Source organism: Peromyscus californicus, unplaced genomic scaffold (assembly GCF_007827085.1).
Source record: "Peromyscus californicus insignis strain IS unplaced genomic scaffold, ASM782708v3 Scaffold_14__1_contigs__length_90479793_seg_2, whole genome shotgun sequence".
Lineage (NCBI taxonomy): Eukaryota > Metazoa > Chordata > Mammalia > Rodentia > Cricetidae > Peromyscus > Peromyscus californicus.
In genome coordinates, this window is record NW_026294436.1 from 56,526,197 (window position 1) to 56,546,606 (window position 20,410).

General features: G+C 45.7%; 2 protein-coding genes across 8 annotated transcripts; one reads left to right on the top strand and one right to left on the bottom strand.

The window, feature by feature from the left end:
* Positions 1–3,980: 3,980 nt before the first annotated feature.
* On the top strand, positions 3,981–16,384 carry Dedd (death effector domain containing). 5 transcript variants are annotated; one of them, XM_052737620.1, is made up of 6 exons: positions 3,998–4,101; positions 5,792–5,824; positions 12,698–13,086; positions 13,273–13,380; positions 14,913–15,020; positions 15,573–16,384. In XM_052737620.1, the coding sequence occupies exons 3-6, from the start codon at positions 12,762–12,764 to the stop codon at positions 15,947–15,949; spliced, it is 918 nt and encodes a 305-aa protein (XP_052593580.1). In that variant the 5' UTR covers positions 3,998–4,101; positions 5,792–5,824; positions 12,698–12,761; the 3' UTR covers positions 15,950–16,384. The 5 variants fall into 5 exon arrangements, with proteins under 5 accessions (XP_052593579.1, XP_052593580.1, XP_052593576.1 ...); XM_052737616.1 differs by having other exon boundaries at positions 4,002–4,101; positions 14,874–15,020; XM_052737618.1 differs by lacking the exon at positions 3,998–4,101 and adding an exon at positions 4,180–4,261 and having other exon boundaries at positions 14,874–15,020.
* Positions 16,385–16,970: 586 nt separating this feature from the next.
* Positions 16,971–20,409, bottom strand: Nit1 (nitrilase 1). 3 transcript variants are annotated; one of them, XM_052737614.1, is made up of 8 exons: positions 20,295–20,384; positions 19,952–20,074; positions 19,619–19,714; positions 18,976–19,233; positions 18,770–18,873; positions 18,432–18,565; positions 18,178–18,303; positions 16,971–17,533 (listed from the first exon to the last, which is right to left on the bottom strand). In XM_052737614.1, the coding sequence occupies exons 4-8, from the start codon at positions 19,221–19,223 to the stop codon at positions 17,270–17,272; spliced, it is 876 nt and encodes a 291-aa protein (XP_052593574.1). In that variant the 5' UTR covers positions 19,224–19,233; positions 19,619–19,714; positions 19,952–20,074; positions 20,295–20,384; the 3' UTR covers positions 16,971–17,269. The 3 variants fall into 3 exon arrangements, with proteins under 3 accessions (XP_052593574.1, XP_052593572.1, XP_052593575.1); XM_052737612.1 differs by lacking the exon at positions 19,952–20,074 and having other exon boundaries at positions 20,327–20,409; XM_052737615.1 differs by lacking the exon at positions 19,952–20,074 and having other exon boundaries at positions 20,295–20,407.
* Position 20,410: the final 1 nt, after the last annotated feature.

Below are 20,410 nucleotides of genomic sequence, written 5' to 3' on the forward strand. Positions count from 1 at the left end.
TGCTACACATTCACACAGTGTAAACAAATATTCTGCAACATTTCACCAAAATCTTGGCATTCAGATTGCCCTCTTCAGGATGTAAATATTCAGCTTCTAGAGATTGGAACTTTATCTCAGGTAAAACAAAGTAGAAGGTGGGTCATATGTATAAGGCCAGAAAGATAGGTAGGGAAATTAAAGCCATATGTTTCTAACTACTGTGGAACAATCTTTATACACTGTAAATATGTATTACTCTCATTGGTTAATAAAGAGGTGACTGGCCTATAGTTGGGTAGGAAGAGAATGGGCTGGGGAGTCAGATTAGGAGGATACTGGGAAGAAGGGTGGAGCCTGGAGGAGTAGCCAGACAGCCACAGGGGAAGCAGGATATATACAAAATGAGGTAAGTAGCTATAAGCCTTGTGGTAGAACATAGATTTTTAAAAAATGGGTTAATTTAAGTTGTAAGAGATAGTTAGTAATAATCCTGAGCTACAGACCAAGCATTTATAATAAATACTGAGTCTTCATGTTGGTTATTTGGGAACTGGTGGGCGGGAAAGAAAAGTCCACCTATAACTAACATAGCAATGAATTTGTTGGGACGTGGTTTGTTACTGCAATGGAAAACACAGATTAACATTACTCCAATCTCAGAAACAAACCATAAAATAAAGAATGCTTCTGACAAAGTTATTAAAAGGTATTATCAAGAACAGTCACAGACCCTTCAGGTTGTACATAAGCAGTGCACAACAGCTGTTGGGTCTTTCAAAGGTACCAACAGCCATACCTTTAAAATGGTCAACTGCAAACTTGTGTGGGTGGAACAATGGCCTTTGACATCAGAAAAATTACAGGTACTAAATACTCAATAAATGAAGAATTGACCAGTCCTTGGAATTCTCCTATATTTGTTATTAAAAATAAATCTGGAAAATGTAGAATGGTAACAGATCTGTGAGGTATAAATAAGGTGATTCAGCCAATGGGCTCTTTACAGCCTGAAATTCCCTTGCCTTCTTTATTACCTAAATAATTATATTTTATATTATAGTGTTGCAGAATATAGTGTGTCGTTTATACTGTAAAGATGTGTCTCTGCTTAAGGCACCTTCTGATTGGTTTAATAGAGCGCTAAGTAGCCAATAGCTAGGCAGGAGAGAATAGGGGTGACTACTGGGCAGAGAGAGAAAAACTGGGAGGAATCTAGATGAGTGATTTTGCCAAGAGATTCAGAGCAAGTCAGATGTGCCATACCAAGAAGAGGTAACCAAGCCATGTGGCAGAAGGTAGATAAAAAATGATGGGTTATGTTATAACAGATAGTTTGGAAAAGTCTAAGCTAAGGCCAAGCTTTCATAATTAATAATAATTCTCCAGGTCATTGTTTGCAGGCTGGAGGTCCAAAGATGGTCAGACAAGAAAGCTTGCTACAACAGTGATTGAGTTAAAAGACTACTTTTTAACTATACCTTTACAAGAATAAGATAGAGAGCTGGGTGGTGGTGGCACACACCTTTAATCCCAGCACTTGGGAGGCAGAGGCAGGCAGATCTCAGTGAGTTCGAGGCCAGCCTGGTCTACAAAGTGAGTTCCAGCACAGCCAGGACTGTTACACAGAGAAACCCTGTCTCAAAAAACAAAAAACAAACGAACAAACAAAACCCAAAAACCGAAAAACAAAAAACAAAACAAAATAAGATAGGGAAAATTTTTTCTTCACAGTGCCTACTTTTAACAATTCCCAGCCTGTTAAAAGACACCACTGGAAAGTTCTTCCACATGGACTGTTAAATAGCTCCATCTTGTGTAAATATTTTGTACAACAGATGCTAGAAGTAATTTGTAAATAGTTTCCTCAATCTAACAGCTATCAGTATATGGATAATACCTTACTGGCTGATTCAGATGCAGATACTTTTGAAAAAAATGTTTGATGAAGAGAAAAACAACATGATGCCATCTAGGAAATACAGTAGAGAAATACAAAACAATGCAAAACAGAAAAACAACACAACACAATCTCAGGGTTCACAGTGTGACCCAATATCCTGCAACATCTGGCTGGTCTGTTACTTGTTACATAGGTCCAGTTTTGCCTCAAATAGTATCCTTCACCTTTCTGAGTGCTAGGATTACAAGCCTGAGTTACCATGCCTGGCCCAAAAATGTCTCTGTACATTATATCTTTGCATTTCAATCTGGTTCTATGTCTACTCTATGCAACAGCTTTCTCCAAATATATCCAGTGTCCTTTCTTCTTCCACAATCCACAGGACACATTTTATTTTTTTTATAGATTTATTTATTATGTATACAGCATTCTGTCTGCATGTATGCCTGCAGGCCAGAAAAGGATGCCAGATCTCATTACAGATAGTTGTAAGCCACCATGTGGTTGCTGGGAATTGAACTCAGGACCTCTGGAAGAGCAGCCAGTGCTCTTAACCATTGAGCCATCTCTCCAGCCCCTACAGGACACATTTTAATTCACATCTTACCTGATCTGTTGCATTTAATACTTTAAACGAGTTTCCTTGATACTTTTCTCCTGTCTTCCTTCCTTTATTCCTGTTTGTCCTTCTTACTGTCCTGGTTTCAGCTTCTTCCCTCTTCTCATGCCTCAAATGCATGTATCTTCCTCTCTAGGCCATTATCCTCTTTAATTAATGGCTCCAAGAACTCTCCATATTCACAGAAGCACACTTTAAACTTCCTTGGTTTCCAACCCATATTATTTAATATTTATGTGTCTAAAAGACATCCCACAGATCTCCCTTAGAATTAAAAATAATGTAACTCAGGTCTTCAAATCAGTACATTCATCTCCTTATCCAAGATATGTCTTCCTACTTACACATCACCACTGTCTCTTCCTTATCTTCATAACTCTTCTCTCCTACTTTTCCAAATCACCCTTTACACGGCAACCAGTGATCTCTCTCTCTCTCTACCCAGCCCCACTTCCTGGGGACTGATCACCAGGTTTAACTGTGCTAAGAACACATTCTACACTGAGGTAATGTCCTAGTGGTCTTCCTCGCTTAAATTAAGCCCAAACTGCTCTCCATCTCCAGAGCTCAAACAATCCTCCTGCCTCAAGCTCCAGGCCAGAGCTAACATGCCCAAGCTGGCAAGCAGTGATCTTTTTTACAATACAAATGTAATTGCTCACACCTCTGCTTAGACCCTTCAAAGCCTCTTCACTGCCCTTAGGATAAAATAAATTTACATGATCTTGCATCATCAGGGCCCTCCCTTTGTCATGGACCTTAGGTATTACCTTTTCCTTTAGTCACATTAGGCTGTTGGCAGCTCCAGAACATACGTGAGCCCCCCTCTCCACTTCATCCCCCCCCCCCGCCCCCATTTCAATTCCCAACAGTCCTCCACGAGTCAGCTTAGGAGACATTTTCGACGGGAAAGGAGATCTCAAAAGGAAAATACTGAAGGGATGAATTCCGAGAAAGACTCTGAGAAGCGCTGCAAGGTCCGGGTTTCAGAACGTCCCGGTGACAGGAAGTTCAAAGCAAAGGTTAAATCCAGATCTTGAACTTTCACCCAAGTTCACCAGGCAGTCCAACTCCTGCACTATTCCGCCCTTACGTGTCATGGCTGCCAGTCCCACTCTCCCAGTGGGCCTTGAAGTCTGATACCAGACAGCTCTGGCGCCACCAAGTCTTCCACAGACAAGTACGTTACTCTCTCCACTTCTTAGAACCGCCCCGAAACCGCCGTTAAGAAAACCCGGCGTTGCCAGCTTGCCCCAAAGCAAGATGGCTGCCAGTCTCCATTCTCTCTTCCCAACGTGAAGCCAGCCATTCCCTGCTTAATGCCGCTGCCAGGCTGCCCTCACCTAGTATGGCTACTCCGCTCATGCCTCGTTATGGTCTCGAAGCCGACACTAACCGGCCAGGTTCCGGGAGGCGCTGTTCAGGATGCAGCCACCCCCGCCCGTCCCTCCCCTCCCCCACGCCCGCGGCGGCGGCGGCGGCGGCGGCGGCGGCGGCGGCGGAGGCGGCGGCGGCTGGAGCCCGGATGCGGCGCCGGGAGACAGGCCCGGGAGAGCAGCGCGGATGGATCCAACATGGCGGCGCCGAACCTGAGCCGAGAGTGAGGCGGCGGGGCGGCCGGAGTGGGGAGGGGGAGTCGAGTGGGACGGGGCGGGGCCGGGCGGGGCCGCGAAGGGCTTGGGGAAGGAAAGTGGAGGGGGAGGTGGCGGCGACGTCCAGCCTGAGAACCTCCAGAGAGGGAGGTGACGGGACGCTCCGAGGTGGGGGAGGGGATCAGCCGAGGGGGGCGTGCAGGGGAGATGGCAACTGTGGGAGAGGGCAGGGGTCGGGGCGCCGGAGTGCGGGCATGGGGAGGGGCGTAAACAAGGGCCCAGGCTGGGCCAGGCCAAGGGGTATTAAAGCGGCCGAGGTGGGGAGCGGGGCTGCGAGCCAGCGCGTTGAGAGGGGTAGGAGCAGGAGGGAGAGGCGGAGGGTGCCAAGGGGCAGGGGGGCTCGGGGCATGCGGTCGCGGCAAGGACTGGACTCCCGTGAGCGCTGTTGTGAGGACGTGGGGGGACGGGGGGAGAATTGGACTTGAGACGTTTGGGTGAAGGGAGGTTTCCAAAGTGTTAAAATTGGAAGTGGAAGCGGAAGGGCCTTGAGGGAGAATTGGGGTGGAAAAGGAGAGAGACCGAGAGGAGGGTTTGGGGAATGGGGAGAGTGTAGATGAGACGAGGTAAGGTGGAAAGTGAGAGACCCGGAGGAAAGTTTGCAAGGAAAGGGAGCTAGGGCAGTGCAACTGCACGGATGATAGAGGTTGGGGGGTTTCCCTTTCCCCCGTGGAAAGACAGCAGAGTTAAGCAGTATCAGTTGCAGCCAATTTTAATTGCCAGGCGCTTGGCTTTTAATAGGGTGGGAAGGGCAGAAAGGAATGGTCATGTGGGTTTGGAGAATTGGGGTTGAATGAGGGTTCAACCGGATTTGCTTTCCAAAACACCCTCTTGCTTACTGCTTCCTTGTTTTTCCTGGTTACAAATAGGGAGACGTAAAGCACTTTTCTAGGGTTTTTTTGTTTTGTTTTTTGTTGTTGTTGTTGTTTGCAATTAGCCATACAAGAATGGGGAGAGAGACGTTACTGGAGCCTTACATATACCAAGGTGGAGGCTCTGGAAGCCTGAGGAGGATATAGAAGAGACAGGCTGGCATTTAGGTAATCAGGCTAATTAAATATGCTTTCCTTTACAGACCCTTCTTTACTCTTCAAGTACTAGGAGGGAAGGAGGGGTCAATATGCTTATTTAGAAGCACGTTTCTTACTAAAGCTAGGTGTGAGTGGATGCTGCTTTAGTGGTTATCTTCTTCTCATTGTGTTCTAAAGGAAAAGGTGAAGTTCGAGATTGATTCTGGTCTGATGAGTGAAGTGATGGGAAGGAAGTGCTTTCTTGAGCTGTAACTTTTTTTCCTTCCAGAAAATAGATGGAATGAGGAATTGAGGAGAAGAGTAAGACGCGACCAGGTTTTTTCCCAGAGGTTGTTGAGTTGGGGCTTTTCTTGCAATGAGCCATTGAGATTGGGAGTTCTTGGCTTGATACTATATTGTGAGTTGACAGTGAGAGGGACCTGGGGGACTTTGTTATGTTTGAGTTCTCTTCTTTAGCTTGGAGTAGTTTGTTCAGTGGAATGACTTTTTTTGTTTTTTGCCACTGACGTTGACTAAGTGTGGACCTTTGAAGTTTCAAAATAAAGCTTGAAATTTTACTCTTTCCCCTTATTTGTTTTTGTTTTTCTGCTGGCTTTGAAACTTGTGCTAGGAAGAGACCTGGGAAATTAAATTTCTTGCAAAGGTAAGTCTGGAAGTTTTTTATTATTTTCCAACAGTGGAAGGGAATGGAAATGATTTGAAAAGCGTTGGGGTTGAGCCTAATGAATGAGGTAGGAGCTAGGGAAAATATGTTTCCCTCCCTCCTGAGTTCACTAAGGTTTGCTGCAGACACTCCTCAGGTGACTGGAGGGGAAAAGGACACTAAGTGTCTCGGGGCAAGGTCTTACCTTTGGTTTGCTACTGCCTAGCCTTCGGGTCATCTCTGAGTGACACCTGAGTGACACGGTTAACATGGAAAGCTGTGCTCTTGTTCGTGATCTATGAACTATTTCTCTTGGAGGGCGGCTGAGGGACTTCAGTGGGAAGGCTTTTCTTCTAGTTTACTGTCTCTCGCAGCTGTTCAGAGTTCTTGGGATTTTTTTTTTTCCTTCGAGACAGGGTTTCTCTGTGTAGCTTTGCGCCTGTCCTGGATCTCGCTCTGTAGACCAGGCTGGCCTCAAACTCACAGAGATCCGCCTGCCTCTGCCTCCCGAGTGCTGGGATTAAAGGCATGTGCCACCACCGCCTGGAGGGATTTTTTTTTTTTTTAAACATACTGTGTAATTCTGCCTTCCAGATATATTTGGTTATGTTTTCCTAGTCCCCACCATCAGGAAAGTGCTTCACATACACTTAACTGTCCTGAAGATTTTCCATGTAGTTGACACTTCAAGGTTCAAGCCATTCTCCCCACCCCACCCCCACCCTCAGACAGGGTTTCTCTGTGTGACAGCTCCAGCTGTCCTGTAGACCAGGCTGGCCTCAAACTCACAGAGATCCCCCTGCCTCTGCCTTCTGAGTGCTGGGATTAAAGGCATGCGCTACCACCGCCTGGCAAGCCATTTTTTTTTAGACAGGTTCTCACTATGTAGTCCTGTCTGACCCATAATTTGCTATGTAAGCCAGGCTGGCCTCAGTATCACAGAGATCCACCTGCCTCTGCCTCCCAAGTGTAGGGCTCAAATGGGTGTACCACCACACCTGGCTGTTGTCACTCATTTTTTTTTTCCTTCCACATGACTTTCTTCTAAGGGCTTCTGAGAGAGTCAAATATTACTTTTTTTTTCTGTGAAAATATAGATGTTATTCCTGTTAGGAAGAAGCTACCATTTTCATTTCAAGATATTTCTTCTACATATTCTTTGCTTCTGATAAGTCAAAGTACTTTAAAAAGTCTGAGTTGCCAGGCGGTGGTGGCACTCGCCTTTAATCCCAGCACCTGTGAGGCAGAGGCAGGTGGATCTCTGTGAGTTCGAGGCCAGCCAGGTCTACAGAGTGAGTTCCAGGACAGCCAGGGCTACACACAGAAACCCTGTCTCAGTTAAAAAAAAAAAAAAAAAAAGTTGTCATTTCTGGATGAGAGAGTCTATCAGGAAGAAACTGTCTAGGCATATATAGACTCTTAATTGGCTCTTGGTTATTTCAGACCTCCCTAAAGGAAGACAAACTAGAACTCCAGGAAATTCAGCAGTTCATCAGAATCTAGAACTATTCTGTGCTAGGGATGTAGCTCAGTGGTAGAGCATTTACCTACTTATGCCCAAGGCCCCTAGGTTTGATCCCTAGTACTCTTGTTTATAGTTGTATTTTTGGTTTGATTTTATATAGTCTCACTCTGTAGACCAGGTAGCCTTGAACTCAGAGATTTACCTGCCTCTGCCTCCCAGGTGCTGGGATTAAAGGAGTGTCACCGTGCTTGGCTGACTGATGCTTTTTGTCTCTTGGTAGTTAGCTGTATCTTAGATACCAACACAAGAGTTCTTTCTAATCTTCTGTTTGGAGGAGTGTGTTCTGGTCACTGTGGTATCTTCCATCTAGGAGCTCTGTGTCTAGGCTGAGCTCCCTTGCCACTGAAAGCTGAGTCTAATTTGGGTTAAGAGAAAGTTGACATTTTTTTCATCCTGAAGTTAGATTCTTAGACACCCTGGCTGGGTTGCTGAGTTAACTCACAATTCTAGATGATAATTAAGTGGGGAGAGCTGCCTACCAGCCTGCATACCAGCCTCTTGATATTACTCTGGAAGACATGCCTTGGGAAATGCTTGCTTCTGTGTTTTGCTTCCTTGAATAGTGTAAGTCTGATTGGTGACCTAACAAGGAAGGGTCTGCTATTTAGTCTTGTTTCAGGACTTTATAAATGGCACTGAGGCTAAAGATGAGGATCATTTGTGCTAGTCTTGAAGAGGATGGCATTTTCTTATTCCCCATACAGTTTCATATTGAACTAGGTCAAGTAGACCTCCTGGGATGGACCAGAAGGGAGTATGTCTCTACCACCTGCTATTTACCTGAATGGCAACAGCAGGTGATGGAGCAGGCATTGCTGGGGTGAGATGAAATTCCTTTTTGCTAGTTCGATTTATGAGTTAAATGAGCTATGTCTTCACTGGCCTTCCTTTACTTCTAGACTATGATTGGATTGTTTTGGTATGAAGAGACCCGATAGCTTCCTCCTCTAGATCTAGTAAGGAAAGTGACATGCATCCTTTTGACCCTTCATCATGTCTCACTTAAAATGGGATTCTCAACCTTAGTCCTATAGACATTTGGTCTAGAAAAATTTTTGTTGTTAGTGATTGTTCCATGCTTTATAGGTTGTGTAACAGCATCCTGACCTCATTGTATGCTTGACAATCAAAACTGTCTCCAGTCATTGCCAAATATCTCCTGGTGGGGCAAATTGCTCCTGGTTGAGAACCACTGACCTAGACGCCCTGATGGTTTCTAGATCACTTTCTATTATCTAGGACTTAAAGGTGATTCGGTTCCCCTCCCTCTCAAGTGAAGGGAGTTACTCTCAGAGGATTGAGACCTACTGTAGAATTACATTGATTATATAATTAGAACTATAGTGTTTTATTTTGCCTCATTTTCCAGGGACAGAGTATGTGGGGGTAGTTTTTCTTATTTGTTTGGGGTTTTAGAACACTTTGAATTAGGGACCCAAGAAACAACCTTCTCTTCTGATTGGTTGGACATGAAGCCTGCCCATCTGTTTTCTCTGGGATCCTTATAATCAGCAGCTGGTCAAGAGAACAGGTGGGATAGGGACCATGGAAAAGTTTCAGGGACTCTTAAGGAAGCTCAGTTTTCTCCTGCTACCTACTTGAATAAGAAGCTATTTTTTCCTCAGCAACTCTATTTGTACCTAGTGATAGCAGGTGAAACAAGAGAAGAAGAAACAAGGAAAGCTAGTCTGTAGTTGAATAATGGTTTTTTTCTCAGCTGTTTCCCGTACTTTGGGTGGGATATCTAGGCTCTCAAAACTACATGTGGATTATATTTCCTCTTTACTTGGATTTCTCCTTTTTCTTTTAAAAAATTATTTATTTTTTGTTTGTTTGTTTTGTTTTTTGAGATTCTCTTTGTAGCCCTGGCTGTCCTGGAGCTTGCTTTGTTGACCAGGTTATCCTGCCTGCCTCTGGAGTGCTGGGATTAAAGGCATACATACACCTACCAACTTTTTTATAAAGGGAAGGAGTCTACGCTTTCTTTGTTGGCTCACTGAGGGAGAGAGGACCAGGTTCTATTGCTTTTCAGCTAAGTCGTCATTATGGTTCTTCTGAAGTAGCTTGCCATTCTGTTTTTGGTGCTGGACATGGGATCGGAGGCCTCGTGAGGGCTGAGCATCGCTACCACTGACTTACACCCAGTGTCTCGGTTTCTGTCTTGTACTTTAGCCAGTGTCTTCGTGTGTAAAGTGCTCAGAGCACCATCTTGTTGAATAGGGTGGTTTGGTGTGGGTAGTTTTTTATGGTATCGAGACAGCTCTGACTAGCTAGAATATGTGCTTGGTTACTGAATGTGCTCCTGTGCCCACTCCCCACCCGACCCATTCTAGACAGGTTTCACTATAGAACTCAGACTGGCCTTGAATTTGTTACCTGTCTCAGCCTCCCTAATTCTGCGATTATAGGCATGCACATGCGCCACCATGCTTGACTTACATGTGTCTTTTTGGTAGGGTCCTCTCCCACTCTTGGACTCTGATAAGTTTGTTTTTTAACTGGTATTGCGTATATTGTTGACCTCTTAGAAATTAAGTTCAATTCTCAACAACAGGCTGTTTCTACAGATGTCCACTACTAGTTATTAGGAATATAAAGATGAGCTGGATGGTGGTGGAGCATACCTTTAATCTCAGTACTGAGAAGGTAGAGGCAGGTAGATTTTCACCTTGGAGGTCAGTCTGGTCTACATAAAGAGTTCCAGGACAGCCAGAGACCCTGTCTCAAAAAACCACCACTTCCCCCAAATATTGATGGTGGTAGTACATGCCTGTAATCCTAGCATTCAGAAGGCTCAGCTAGGATGATTGAAAGTTCATTGCCTGCCTAGGTTACATAGCAAGTTCAAGGCCAGTTTGGTCTACACCTTGAGACGTTGTGTCAAAAAAAAGAAAAAGATTTGGAGAACAGAGAGTTCTTGAAAGAGTCAGTTGCTGGGGCTGGTGAAATAACTCAGGAGGTTAAGGCATGTGTTACCGAGCCCGACAACCTGATTTCCATCTCTGACCTCCACACGTGCACTGTGGCCATATGCACACACACATATGCACACACACACAAATAAATTGAATACAAATTAAAAAACATAGAGCCAGTTGCAGTTGTACAGTTGAGACAGTGAATGGAATCTGAACCGTGGCAGTGGCAGTAGAAGAGGACATTTAAGAAATAGTTTGTGGGGGCTGGCGAGATGGCTCAGTGGCTAAGAGCACTGGTTGCTCTTCCAGAGGTCCTGAGTTCAATTCCCAGCAACCACATGGTGGCTCATAACCATCTGTAATGAGATCTGGCACGCAGGCAGAACACTGTATACATAATAAATAAATAAATCTTTTTTAAAAAATAGTTTGTGTTGTACAGTAGGAATTAAAAACTGACTGCATGGTTGGAGGTCGTGGTCAGGGTAGAACAGTACTCAGTAGTACTATCTTGCAAGCTAGTAAGAATGAAGAACTATAAAGTGGAGGTGAAAACTGTTAAGACTAGATGATTGGTCGATATTACCCTGGGTAAGTGTATGAATCAAAACCAGGGCTGTGACTGGTTCTTGGCAGGGGTTTGTTACATGCCACCTGTGAGGAAGGGTTAGTTAGTTTAGTTTGTTTGTTTTTGGAGTTTTGTTTTTGTTTTTGTTTTCCGAGACAGGGTTTCTCTGTGTAGCTTTGCGCCTTTCCTGGAACTCAACTTGGTAGCCCAGGCTGGCCTCGAACTCACAGAGATCCACCTGGCTCTGCCTCCCGAGTGCTGGGATTAAAGGCGTGCGCCACCACCGCCCGGCCTGTTTGTTTGTTTTTATATTGTTCTGCTTTTGAGATCCAATGGCTCAAAGTGGACTCAAACTCCCAATCCTCCCATAGCATGAGGCTTCTCAGTGTTCGGGATTATGGCATGTGCCACGATACTCACTTCTACCCCTGAGATTTTGAAGTTAAGGGACATGCTTATAATCACACAGCTACATTTGTAATGACACAGTCAGAATTTAAACTAGTTCCAGCTAGTGACTTATAACTGTTCATCTGATTCAGTTTCTATATCAAAGATTGTATTCTCAACTTTTCGGTTTTACCTATGTTTAAGAAATAGGACAGGATAGTGGTGGTGTGTGAAGGCAGATCTCTGTGAGCTCGAGGCTAGCCTGGTCTACAGTGAGTTCCAGGATAGCCAGGGCAACACGGAGAAACCCAGTCTTGAAAAAAAATAAAAAATAATAACTAACTAACTAAATAACTAAATGAGGCCAGGCATGGTGATGCCTGCCTTTAATTCTAGTACTCAGGAGGCAGAAGCATACAGATCTCTGAGTTTGAGGCCAGCCTAGTTTACACGGTTCTAGGACAGCCAGATTTACATAGTGGCTTAGAACTCTAGACCATTATGTTGGTCTCAAACTCACAGAGATCCTTCTGAGTTCTGGGATCAAAGGGGTACACTGCCACACCCAGATGTTACTCTCTTACTGTATTTTTTTGTTGTTTCTATAAGACAGGGTTTCAGTAAATAGACCAGGTTGACCTGGAACCAGATCCTAGCACCTCAGCCTCCTCACTGTTGGTTACAGGCATGTGACTCCATGACCAGCAAATCAGTGTTTGAAGGGACCAAAATCAGTGTTTTGAGGGCAAGAGGAAAAATCTGGATAACATGAAATAAAAAAAACAAAATTTGAGGTAGTATCTTGTAGTCCAGGCTGGCCTTGATTTCGCTCTATAGCTGAGGATGGCCTTGAACTTCTGATTCAAGTGCTAGGATTATAGGCATGCTTTATCATACTGGCTTGTTTTGTTTGAGATATGGTCTATCTATGTATCCCTGGCTGGACTGCAACTTGCTGTGCGGACCAGAATGGCTTTAAACTTAGGGCAATCCTCCTGCCTTTGGCTCCTGAGTGCTGTTAAGTACAGATGTGTACTCTCATGTGTAGCTGCAATAGGAACTTCTGAACTATGCCATACTAAAATTGCACAAAACATTCTCACTCAAGGAAGTGACTGTTCCTTCGGTAGGATCTGGACTTAGGGTGTCATCTGTTGAGTATGAAGAGCTTTAGTATTGTTTTTGTTCGTTTTGCTTTTGCCTTTTTTTTTGAGACTGAGTCTCTCTGTAGCCTTGACTGTCTTGGAACTCTGTGATCTACTTGTCTCTGCCTCCTGGGTGCTAAGATGAAAGGCATGCACCACCACACCCAGCATGGGTTTATTTTATTTTATTTTTTTTTTAGTAAACATTTTGTGATATTTAATAAATATATTAAGCAGCGTACTGTTAGTAGCATGTTGAGATAGTACAGATAAATAAAATTAGTTGCTACCAGTGTGTGGCTCATAGGTTCTTGTCCTGTCTTACAGGACACTGGAGAGTGCAGCTGCTGAGCAGAGATTCTGGAAAGCACTCTGTCCCTGAGCCTCTAGCATGGCGGGCCTGAAGCGGCGGGCAAGCCAGGTGTGGCCCGAAGAGCATGGTGAGCAGGAACATGGGCTCTACAGCCTCCACCGTATGTTTGACATCGTGGGCACCCACCTAACGCACAGAGATGTTCGTGTGCTTTCTTTCCTCTTCGTTGATGTTATTGATGACCATGAGCGGGGACTCATCCGAAATGGACGTGACTTCTTACTGGCACTGGAGCGCCAAGGCCGCTGTGATGAGACTAACTTTCGCCAGGTGCTGCAGCTGCTGCGCATCATCACTCGCCATGACTTGCTGCCCTACGTTACTCTCAAGAAGAGACGGGCTGGTGAGGGCTTACGGGGTCTGGGAGCATTTGAATATGAGAAGACTTGTGGGAGGCCAGGAGTGCTTAGCACAGGAGTCTAAAAGGGGGGTGGTCTTGCCCTAGGCAGTACTAGAGAATAAACTGTGAGACTCTTGGGGAGAAGGCAGGTGTGTATTTTTTCTTGAGTGCCTCCTTCTCCTCCTGCAGTGTGCCCTGATCTTGTAGACAAGTATCTGGAGGAAACATCAATTCGCTATGTGACCCCCAGAGCCCTCAGTGATCCAGAACCGAGGCCTCCCCAGCCCTCTAAAACAGGTGAGAAGATATTACTTGTGATTTTCGTAAGAGAATATCGATCCCATCACATGCCTGGCTGGGCCAACATCAATGAAAGGATGCAGTCCCTCTTCATCTACCTCATGAAAACTATCAGAGGCTGGGGAGATGGCTCAGTCTTTCACAGGCTTATTGCATAAGCGTGGAGACCTGAGTTCCAGAGTCCCAGCACCTACATAGGAAAAGCTGGGCAATCAAAAAACAGTGTCTGTAATCTTAGTCGTTGGAGAGGCAGAGAAGGTGGATCTCTGGAGCTCACTAGCTAACCAACCTTAGCACATTGGTGAATGTAAGGTTCAGTGAAAGGCCCTGTCTAAAAAGTACTGGGGAGAGAATTGAGGAAGATGCCCGGTATTGACCTTTGGCCTTCGAATACAGGCACACCCATGTGAATATATCCTGTGAACATGTACACATACAAATCAGATGAGGTCTGCTTTGTCTAGATCCAGTGTTTGCTCTCACATCAGATCCTCCTTTTAGATCACTTAAAAAAAAATCAGTTTACTTTATGTGTATGACTGTTTTGTCTGCATGCATGTTGAACCATCTCTCCAGCCTCTAGGTCAGGTTTTTTTTTTTTTAATTTATTTTTATGTATATGAGTGTCTGCCTGCATATTTGTATGTGCACCACATGTGTGCCTGTTTCTTGTGGAGGTCAAAAGAAGTGTCAGATCCCCTCATAATGGAGTTACAGGTGATTGTAAGCCACCATGTAGGTGCTGGAAACTGAACCTGGGTTCTCTCCAAGAGCTACAAGTGCTCTTAACCACCACTGAGCCATCTCTCCCAACTTATTTTGTTTTTCGAGACAAGGTTTCTCTGTTTTCTCTGTGTAACAGTCCTGGCTGTCCTGGAACTCAATTTGTAGACTAGGTTAGCCTTGGACTCAGAGATCTGCCTGCCTTTGCTTCCCAAGTGCTGGGGAGTAAAGGCTGCTCCACCACTGCCTGGCCTTCTCCCAACTTTTTCTTTGAGACTTCTATTTACCCAGGTAAGTCTAGTACTCTGTGTATTCCAGGCTGGCCTTGAACTCAGAGATCTACCTCCCGAATGCTAGGATCAAAGGTGTACACCACCACTGCCCAGCATTCTTCCTTCACTCTTTTATTTTTATTTTTATTTATTTATTTTCTCCGGAGCTGAGGACCGAACCCAGGACCTTGCACTTGCTAGGCAAGTGCTTTACCATTGAGCTAAATCTCCAACCCTGCTTCCTTCACTCTTAAGTGCTGGGGTGACAAATTTCTTCCACCATACTTGGTATCCCTCCGCCATGCTAGGGTTGAGCCCAGATCTTCATTAATGCTAGGCAGACATTTGATCACTGAGCTATATCCCTCAGCCTTCAGGTTACATCATCAATACTGCTTTTGTTATTAAGTGTAAATGATTCCTTTGCATATTCCAAGTGAAGTATTTGAAGTTTTGCTTTTAAAACCTTGTGTTTTCCATTTACTTTCTGCTCAGTGCCTCCCCACTATCCTGTGGTGTGCTGCCCCACTTCAGGTTCTCAGATGTGTAGTAAGCGGCCAGCCCGAGGGAGAGCCACACTTGGGAGCCAGCGAAAACGCCGGAAGTCAGTGACCCCAGACCCCAAGGAAAAGCAGACATGTGGTAAGGAAATTCGAGGATTCTAGAGATGTAGACTTGAGGGAAAATACCAAGGACTCCTGGGATAATGGGCAGTGTGTTTTTCGGTGCAAGGCAATCTTTGATTGCTGCTGTCAGGTCAGGTGTAGTTTTTATGAGATTATCCTTTTGGCAATGGTATATTAATGGTAAAATTCTTTTTAGTCATTATTAAGTCAAAGGAATGCCAATGTGACATCCTTATTACTGGATGAACCAAGTCAAGACAGACAATTAAACTTTTGCACCTTTTTTCCGCGAGACAGGGTTTCTCTGTGTAGTTTTGGTGCACTTTTGCACCTTTTAATAAAATAGCTGTTATAAGCAAGGTGCTGGTTGTGAGTAACCTGAGCATATGCACTGTAGGGAAGCTCCAGCATGAGACAAAGGCTTCAGGACACAGTGAAGAACTAGTTCTGGGGAGGGATGGAGAAGCTGTGACAAGAGGGTTTCTCCTCTGCTGGTTTTGCTTGCTTTTCTAGCTTTGGATGTAAACACAATCCTTACTAGAAACCATTTTCCTTCCATCTCTCCCAGACATCAGGCTTCGAGTCCGGGCGGAATACTGCCAGCATGAGACTGCTCTGCAAGGCAATGTCTTCTCCAATAAGCAGGACCCACTTGAGCGCCAGTTTGAGCGCTTTAACCAGGCCAACACTATCCTCAAGTCCCGGGACCTGGGCTCCATCATCTGTGACATCAAGTTCTCTGAGCTCACCTACCTCGACGCATTCTGGCGCGACTACATCAATGGCTCATTATTAGAAGCACTGAAAGGTGTCTTCATCACAGACTCTCTCAAGCAAGCTGTGGGCCATGAAGCCATCAAGCTGCTGGTGAATGTGGATGAGGAGGACTATGAGCTGGGCCGACAGAAACTCCTGAGGAACTTGATGCTGCAAGCATTGCCCTGACCTTCCCCCATCTCACCTCTCTGGGGATTGTTGGCTCCATCACCTCTGGAGCTTTCATACTGTTCTGGGGTTTGTTCTCTGCCCTTCAACCAATCACACCACCTTTTCTTTTTTCTTTCTTTCTTTTTTTTTTTAAGGAAAAGACAAAGGAAAGTGGAAATGGTGTTCCCTCCCCCTCCCTGCACCCATGTGCCTGGGCTTCCCCTCTGTTTCCTGTTGCCACTTCCCCCCTAATGTGTGTCTCTACAGCCACCTTACCACTGAGCCGTAAGACAAGTGTATAGGGACGGAGTCTATGGAACATAGCCTTTGTAAGGGACTGAACGTTACTTTCAGGTGCACTGAGGGGTAATCAATACTTATGGCTTTATGAGGGCTCTAAAATTTTGTCTGAAAAACCAAAGGGCTGTGAGTAAAGGAGCTGTGTGGAAGGTGGGACTCTGAAGTGTATTTTGGAAATTAATTACCACCTTCTTCCAAATTATAGAATTTTTTAAAAACAAAGAAGCTGTGGCCCTTTCCACTCTCTCCTGGCCTCTGGTGCTGCTCCTCTCTGCCTTTCCTTCATTCCAGTCTGGCGTGGCTCCCTCCTTTCCCCTTGTCAGATCCTCTCCAACAGAGTAGATGAATGGGCCAGCCCCTACCCTCCCGACTGTGGTGTACATGCGAACACCGACACACAGGGTGGACAGAGGAGAGGGTGCTGGTTAAAGTACACGTTCTCTGAAGAGTGGGGGAGTATGACGTGTTCCTCCCGTTTCTAGTGAAAATCACAAATGCACTCTTACCCTGCCCCAAGCCCCTTTGCCCTTGCTTCCTTCTGGCTTGAAAGAAAATGAGGTATTCAGTATCAACTACCTTTCCTCCTCCGGAGAAGGGGGCTAGGACATGTACTGAGCCTTGTTGCACTTTCTTAGGTAGGGAGGCATGTTTGAGCCAGGAGGCCTACCAGTGGAGCCTATTCAAGCAGGTACCATGCCACCTTCCCTCCCAACCCCCAAAGGAGATGCCCAGACAGACATTATGATTATTATTATATTTTTTTTCAATGCCAGTGCTGCTCAGCTCTCGGCATAACTCAGTTTTCATGAAATAAACACTGACTATGTAAAATTTTACTTTTCTGAAACTGAAATCTGAGGTCAGGTCAAAGTTTCTTCTTTCCCATGAACTTGAACCTGTGTTCCATTAAGAGAGTTTAAGGTTCTGCAAGTGAAAGGAACTGTGCTTGGGTCCTGCCTACAAGTCACAGCAGCATCACCTCACAGCTGTGTGCGCGCGCATCTCTGTGTGTCTCAACCCCAACACAAGTTAAAAGGCTTAAGACAGTGGACCCAGACTGCCATACAGGTCAGGCCGACGATGCTGGAACACAGGCAGGTGTTGGCGCATCTGCTGCAGAAAGTTGAGATCGATTCGGGCAAGGCAGAGGCCTGGTCCCTCAGAGCAGCGGGCCACCACCGTACCCCAGGGGTCTACCACCATGCTGTGGCCATGACTTGCTCTTGTCTCGTGGTGGCGTCCACACTGTGCTGCTGCTATTACATAACACTGAGAGTCAATGGCACGGGCCCGCAGCAACACCTGAGAATGAGAAGTGTGTTCACTCAAGTACATACAGCAAGTAATAGGCAAGTGACAAGAAATGGGCACTACAGGCCCATCTACTCATTGACCAATCTGCTAGTCAACTAGAATTAGTGACTACATTAACTCTAACATGACTCACACCTATCTGAGGAATGAATTTCCCCACTAGATGGGAAGAAAATCCTTTCAAGTAGAAAGAACAGAGGAGGAGATCCAGTTTGGTTGCTTGTTTGTATTTCGTGTTTTTTGAAGTAAGGTCTTACTGTGTAACCCTGGCTGGCCTGGAACCCACAGAGATCTGTCTGGCTCTGCCTCACAAGGCTTGTGCCACCATGTCCCACTGTTTTCAGTTTTATTTTTCGAGACAGGGTTACTCTCTGTAGCCTTGGCTGTCCTAGAACTTGCTCTGTAGGCCAGGCTGGCCTTGAACTCAGAGATCTGCCTGCCTCTGCTTCTAGGTGTGTGCCACCACTGCCTGGCATCTATTTTGTTTTTTTTGAGTCAAGGTATCACTGTGAAGAACATGTTAGCCTTGAACCTGTGGCAAACCTCTAGAATGCTTGGGATTTAGCTTTGTTCCACACTGCTAGGAGTAAGATTAAAAGGGGTCCTTATGTTTTGAAGAGGCATTCTCTTACCTCCCAGTGGGCGGGGCCTGTAACAGACCCAAAGGCTGAAGGATAAGTAAGTATTTCTGCCCCAGCTTCAGCCAATTTCAGAGAAAGTTCAGGGAACCGCATGTCATAACAGATTGCTAGACCAACCTGAAACGAAAATCAACCCACTCATCATCTCTGTCCTGTTTATAACATCTAGTACCTTCATTGTCTTACTCCAAAGGGGGATGTTACCACTTTTTCAATATATTCCTATTTCCTTTTCAAACGCCCACCTTGCCTGCTGGTGTGCTGACGGGCGGCTCAAGAGTTTGTCCAGGCATGGTAGAGTTGCTTTCCCGCATAGGCCCCTGACCTGGGATCTCTACATCGCATAGATGTGTCTTCCTGTAACTGGCCACTACTAGTCCTAGAGTAAGAGATAAAGAGAAAATACTCAGTACAGCGACTCCAGAAGTCCAGCTTAGCTCTTCTCCCACAGAGTAATTTATAAGCTAAGAACAGAAGTACAAAACCCACTAAAGCCAAACAGTTGAGAAAATAATGCCGAAGGATCTGAGTTGAAGGGAGAAAAGCCTGGAAAGAGGCAAGCTAAGACGTTACTGAGTCTCACCCTCGTTGTTCAGAAGCACATGACAATTGTAGATTTTCTGAGTCTGCTCCCAGTCTTGGCCGCGCTCATGGAAACCACCCAAGGACAGCCAGATTCCACATTCCCTGGGGGGAGGGGACACTGACAACTCAAGGCTCCACCCCCTCTGTGTGGCAATAACAGGAACACTGCCCCGTAGTGATTCTACTTCCCTCCCACCCGTGTACCTGGCAAGCTGGCTATATCGTCCCAAAAGGTCCCCATCCAGTGGCTCAGACAGTCGTAATGTCTCGGCAGGATTTCGTGCAATGAAGTCAAATGCCTCAGGCAGAAAAGCCAGGCAAGCACCCAGTCTGGCCGCCTCTCGAACCAGCTCAGCACATGTTTTAAAGTTCTCTTGCTTGTTTGGTGTTGATGTTACCTGGCACACAGCCACCAGGGGCAGCTCCCAGGAAGTTGACGAGGACACCGCCATGGCTCTGGGCCTGTGAATGGCACAGGTAGTGTTCTCAGATTTGCTAACATGGAGAAACCCAGAGGCTCAAGAGGGACTGGGCCAGAAACCTAGATTTTTTCTTTTTCTTTTTTGGGACAGGGTGTTTTGTAGTCCAGGCAGGTCTTGTTATGTAGCCGAGGATGACCTTAAACTCCTGATTGATCCTCCTCCTGTTTCCCAAGTGCTGAGATTACAGGTGTGTCCCACCATCCCTAGAGACTTCTTTCCATCCTTACAGAGCTTAACCCCAGAGCTACTGGAGTTCACTTATTAAACGTTTGGAGGGTGGCAGACACCTTTGTCTCCGACTATGCAGTTATAAACACGGATTGAGCAGCAATGTGGCAGGCAGAGAACATTAGGAAACATGTTACCTGGGCTGAGTACAAAGTACTGAGATTCGAGGTAACCGGTGTCCGGTACACAGAAGGGACAGGAGCTGGCGAGGCGGCCTGGTGATGAAGCCCAGCCTGAAGAAGGTGAGAAATCAGGACACCTAGCCCTCTTTCAAGCAGTAAGTTTCTAGAATTATCTGCCATTTCCAAGCCTGGCCAGTAATTTCCTCCCCCAAGACTTCAAAAACACCTTTTTTCTTTTCTTTTCCTTTCTCTCTCTCTTTTTTTTTTTTTTTTTTACTATTAGTAGCTATGGAAAGAGATCATAAAATGGGAAAAAGGGAGAGGAGACCATGATCCGTGCCTCAATACCTCAACTTCCAGTGATCTCACATTAAAACTGAAGCCCTTTTCCTCTGCCAAACGCTTCCGCAGTTCAAGTCATCTCATGGAACCTTCCTCGCTTCCCCAATTCTCTCTTCTGGGCTGTGCCACCTGCACAGTTTTATAGACTCAACACGTATCTTTCCCCTTACACCAGTATCTCAGAAGGAAAGGTCACTCTCCCTTGATCCCCACCATCTCGTGGTGGGAAGGGGGCACAGGACCAGATCCCAACCCTAGAGCCCGCCCTCTGATTAGCGCGTCCTTCCCCGCCTCTCCCTGGGGCAAGAATCTCTGTTGCCCAAGTTAAAGCATCGCAGGTAGAATTCACCGCAGCGGGCAGGGTTGGGGAGTAGGTCCTACATGAAGACACAGCCAAAACCATTCGCAGGGTCGATCTGAGGAGCTTCCTGGAGCCAGAAGGGCAGGGGCAAGTGGGTGGTAACT

What these genes read in the sequence shown, in the direction of transcription:
- Dedd (XM_052737619.1), top strand. Translation starts at nt 12,762, where the DNA reads ATGGCGGGCCTGAAGCGGCGGGCAAGCCAGGTGTGGCCCGAAGAGCAT. An exon ending in TCTCAAGAAGAGACGGGCTG is followed by an intron (nt 13,087 to 13,272) that starts GTGAGGGCTTAC and finishes CTCCTCCTGCAG; the next exon opens with TGTGCCCTGATCTTGTAGAC. An exon ending in CAAGGAAAAGCAGACATGTG is followed by an intron (nt 15,021 to 15,572) that starts GTAAGGAAATTC and finishes CATCTCTCCCAG; the next exon opens with ACATCAGGCTTCGAGTCCGG.
- Nit1 (XM_052737612.1), bottom strand. An exon ending in GTACTTTGTACTCAGCCCAG is followed by an intron (nt 19,234 to 19,618) that starts GTAACATGTTTC and finishes TGCCATTCACAG; the next exon opens with GCCCAGAGCCATGGCGGTGT. An exon ending in TCAGCACACCAGCAGGCAAG is followed by an intron (nt 18,304 to 18,431) that starts GTGGGCGTTTGA and finishes TTTTCGTTTCAG; the next exon opens with GTTGGTCTAGCAATCTGTTA.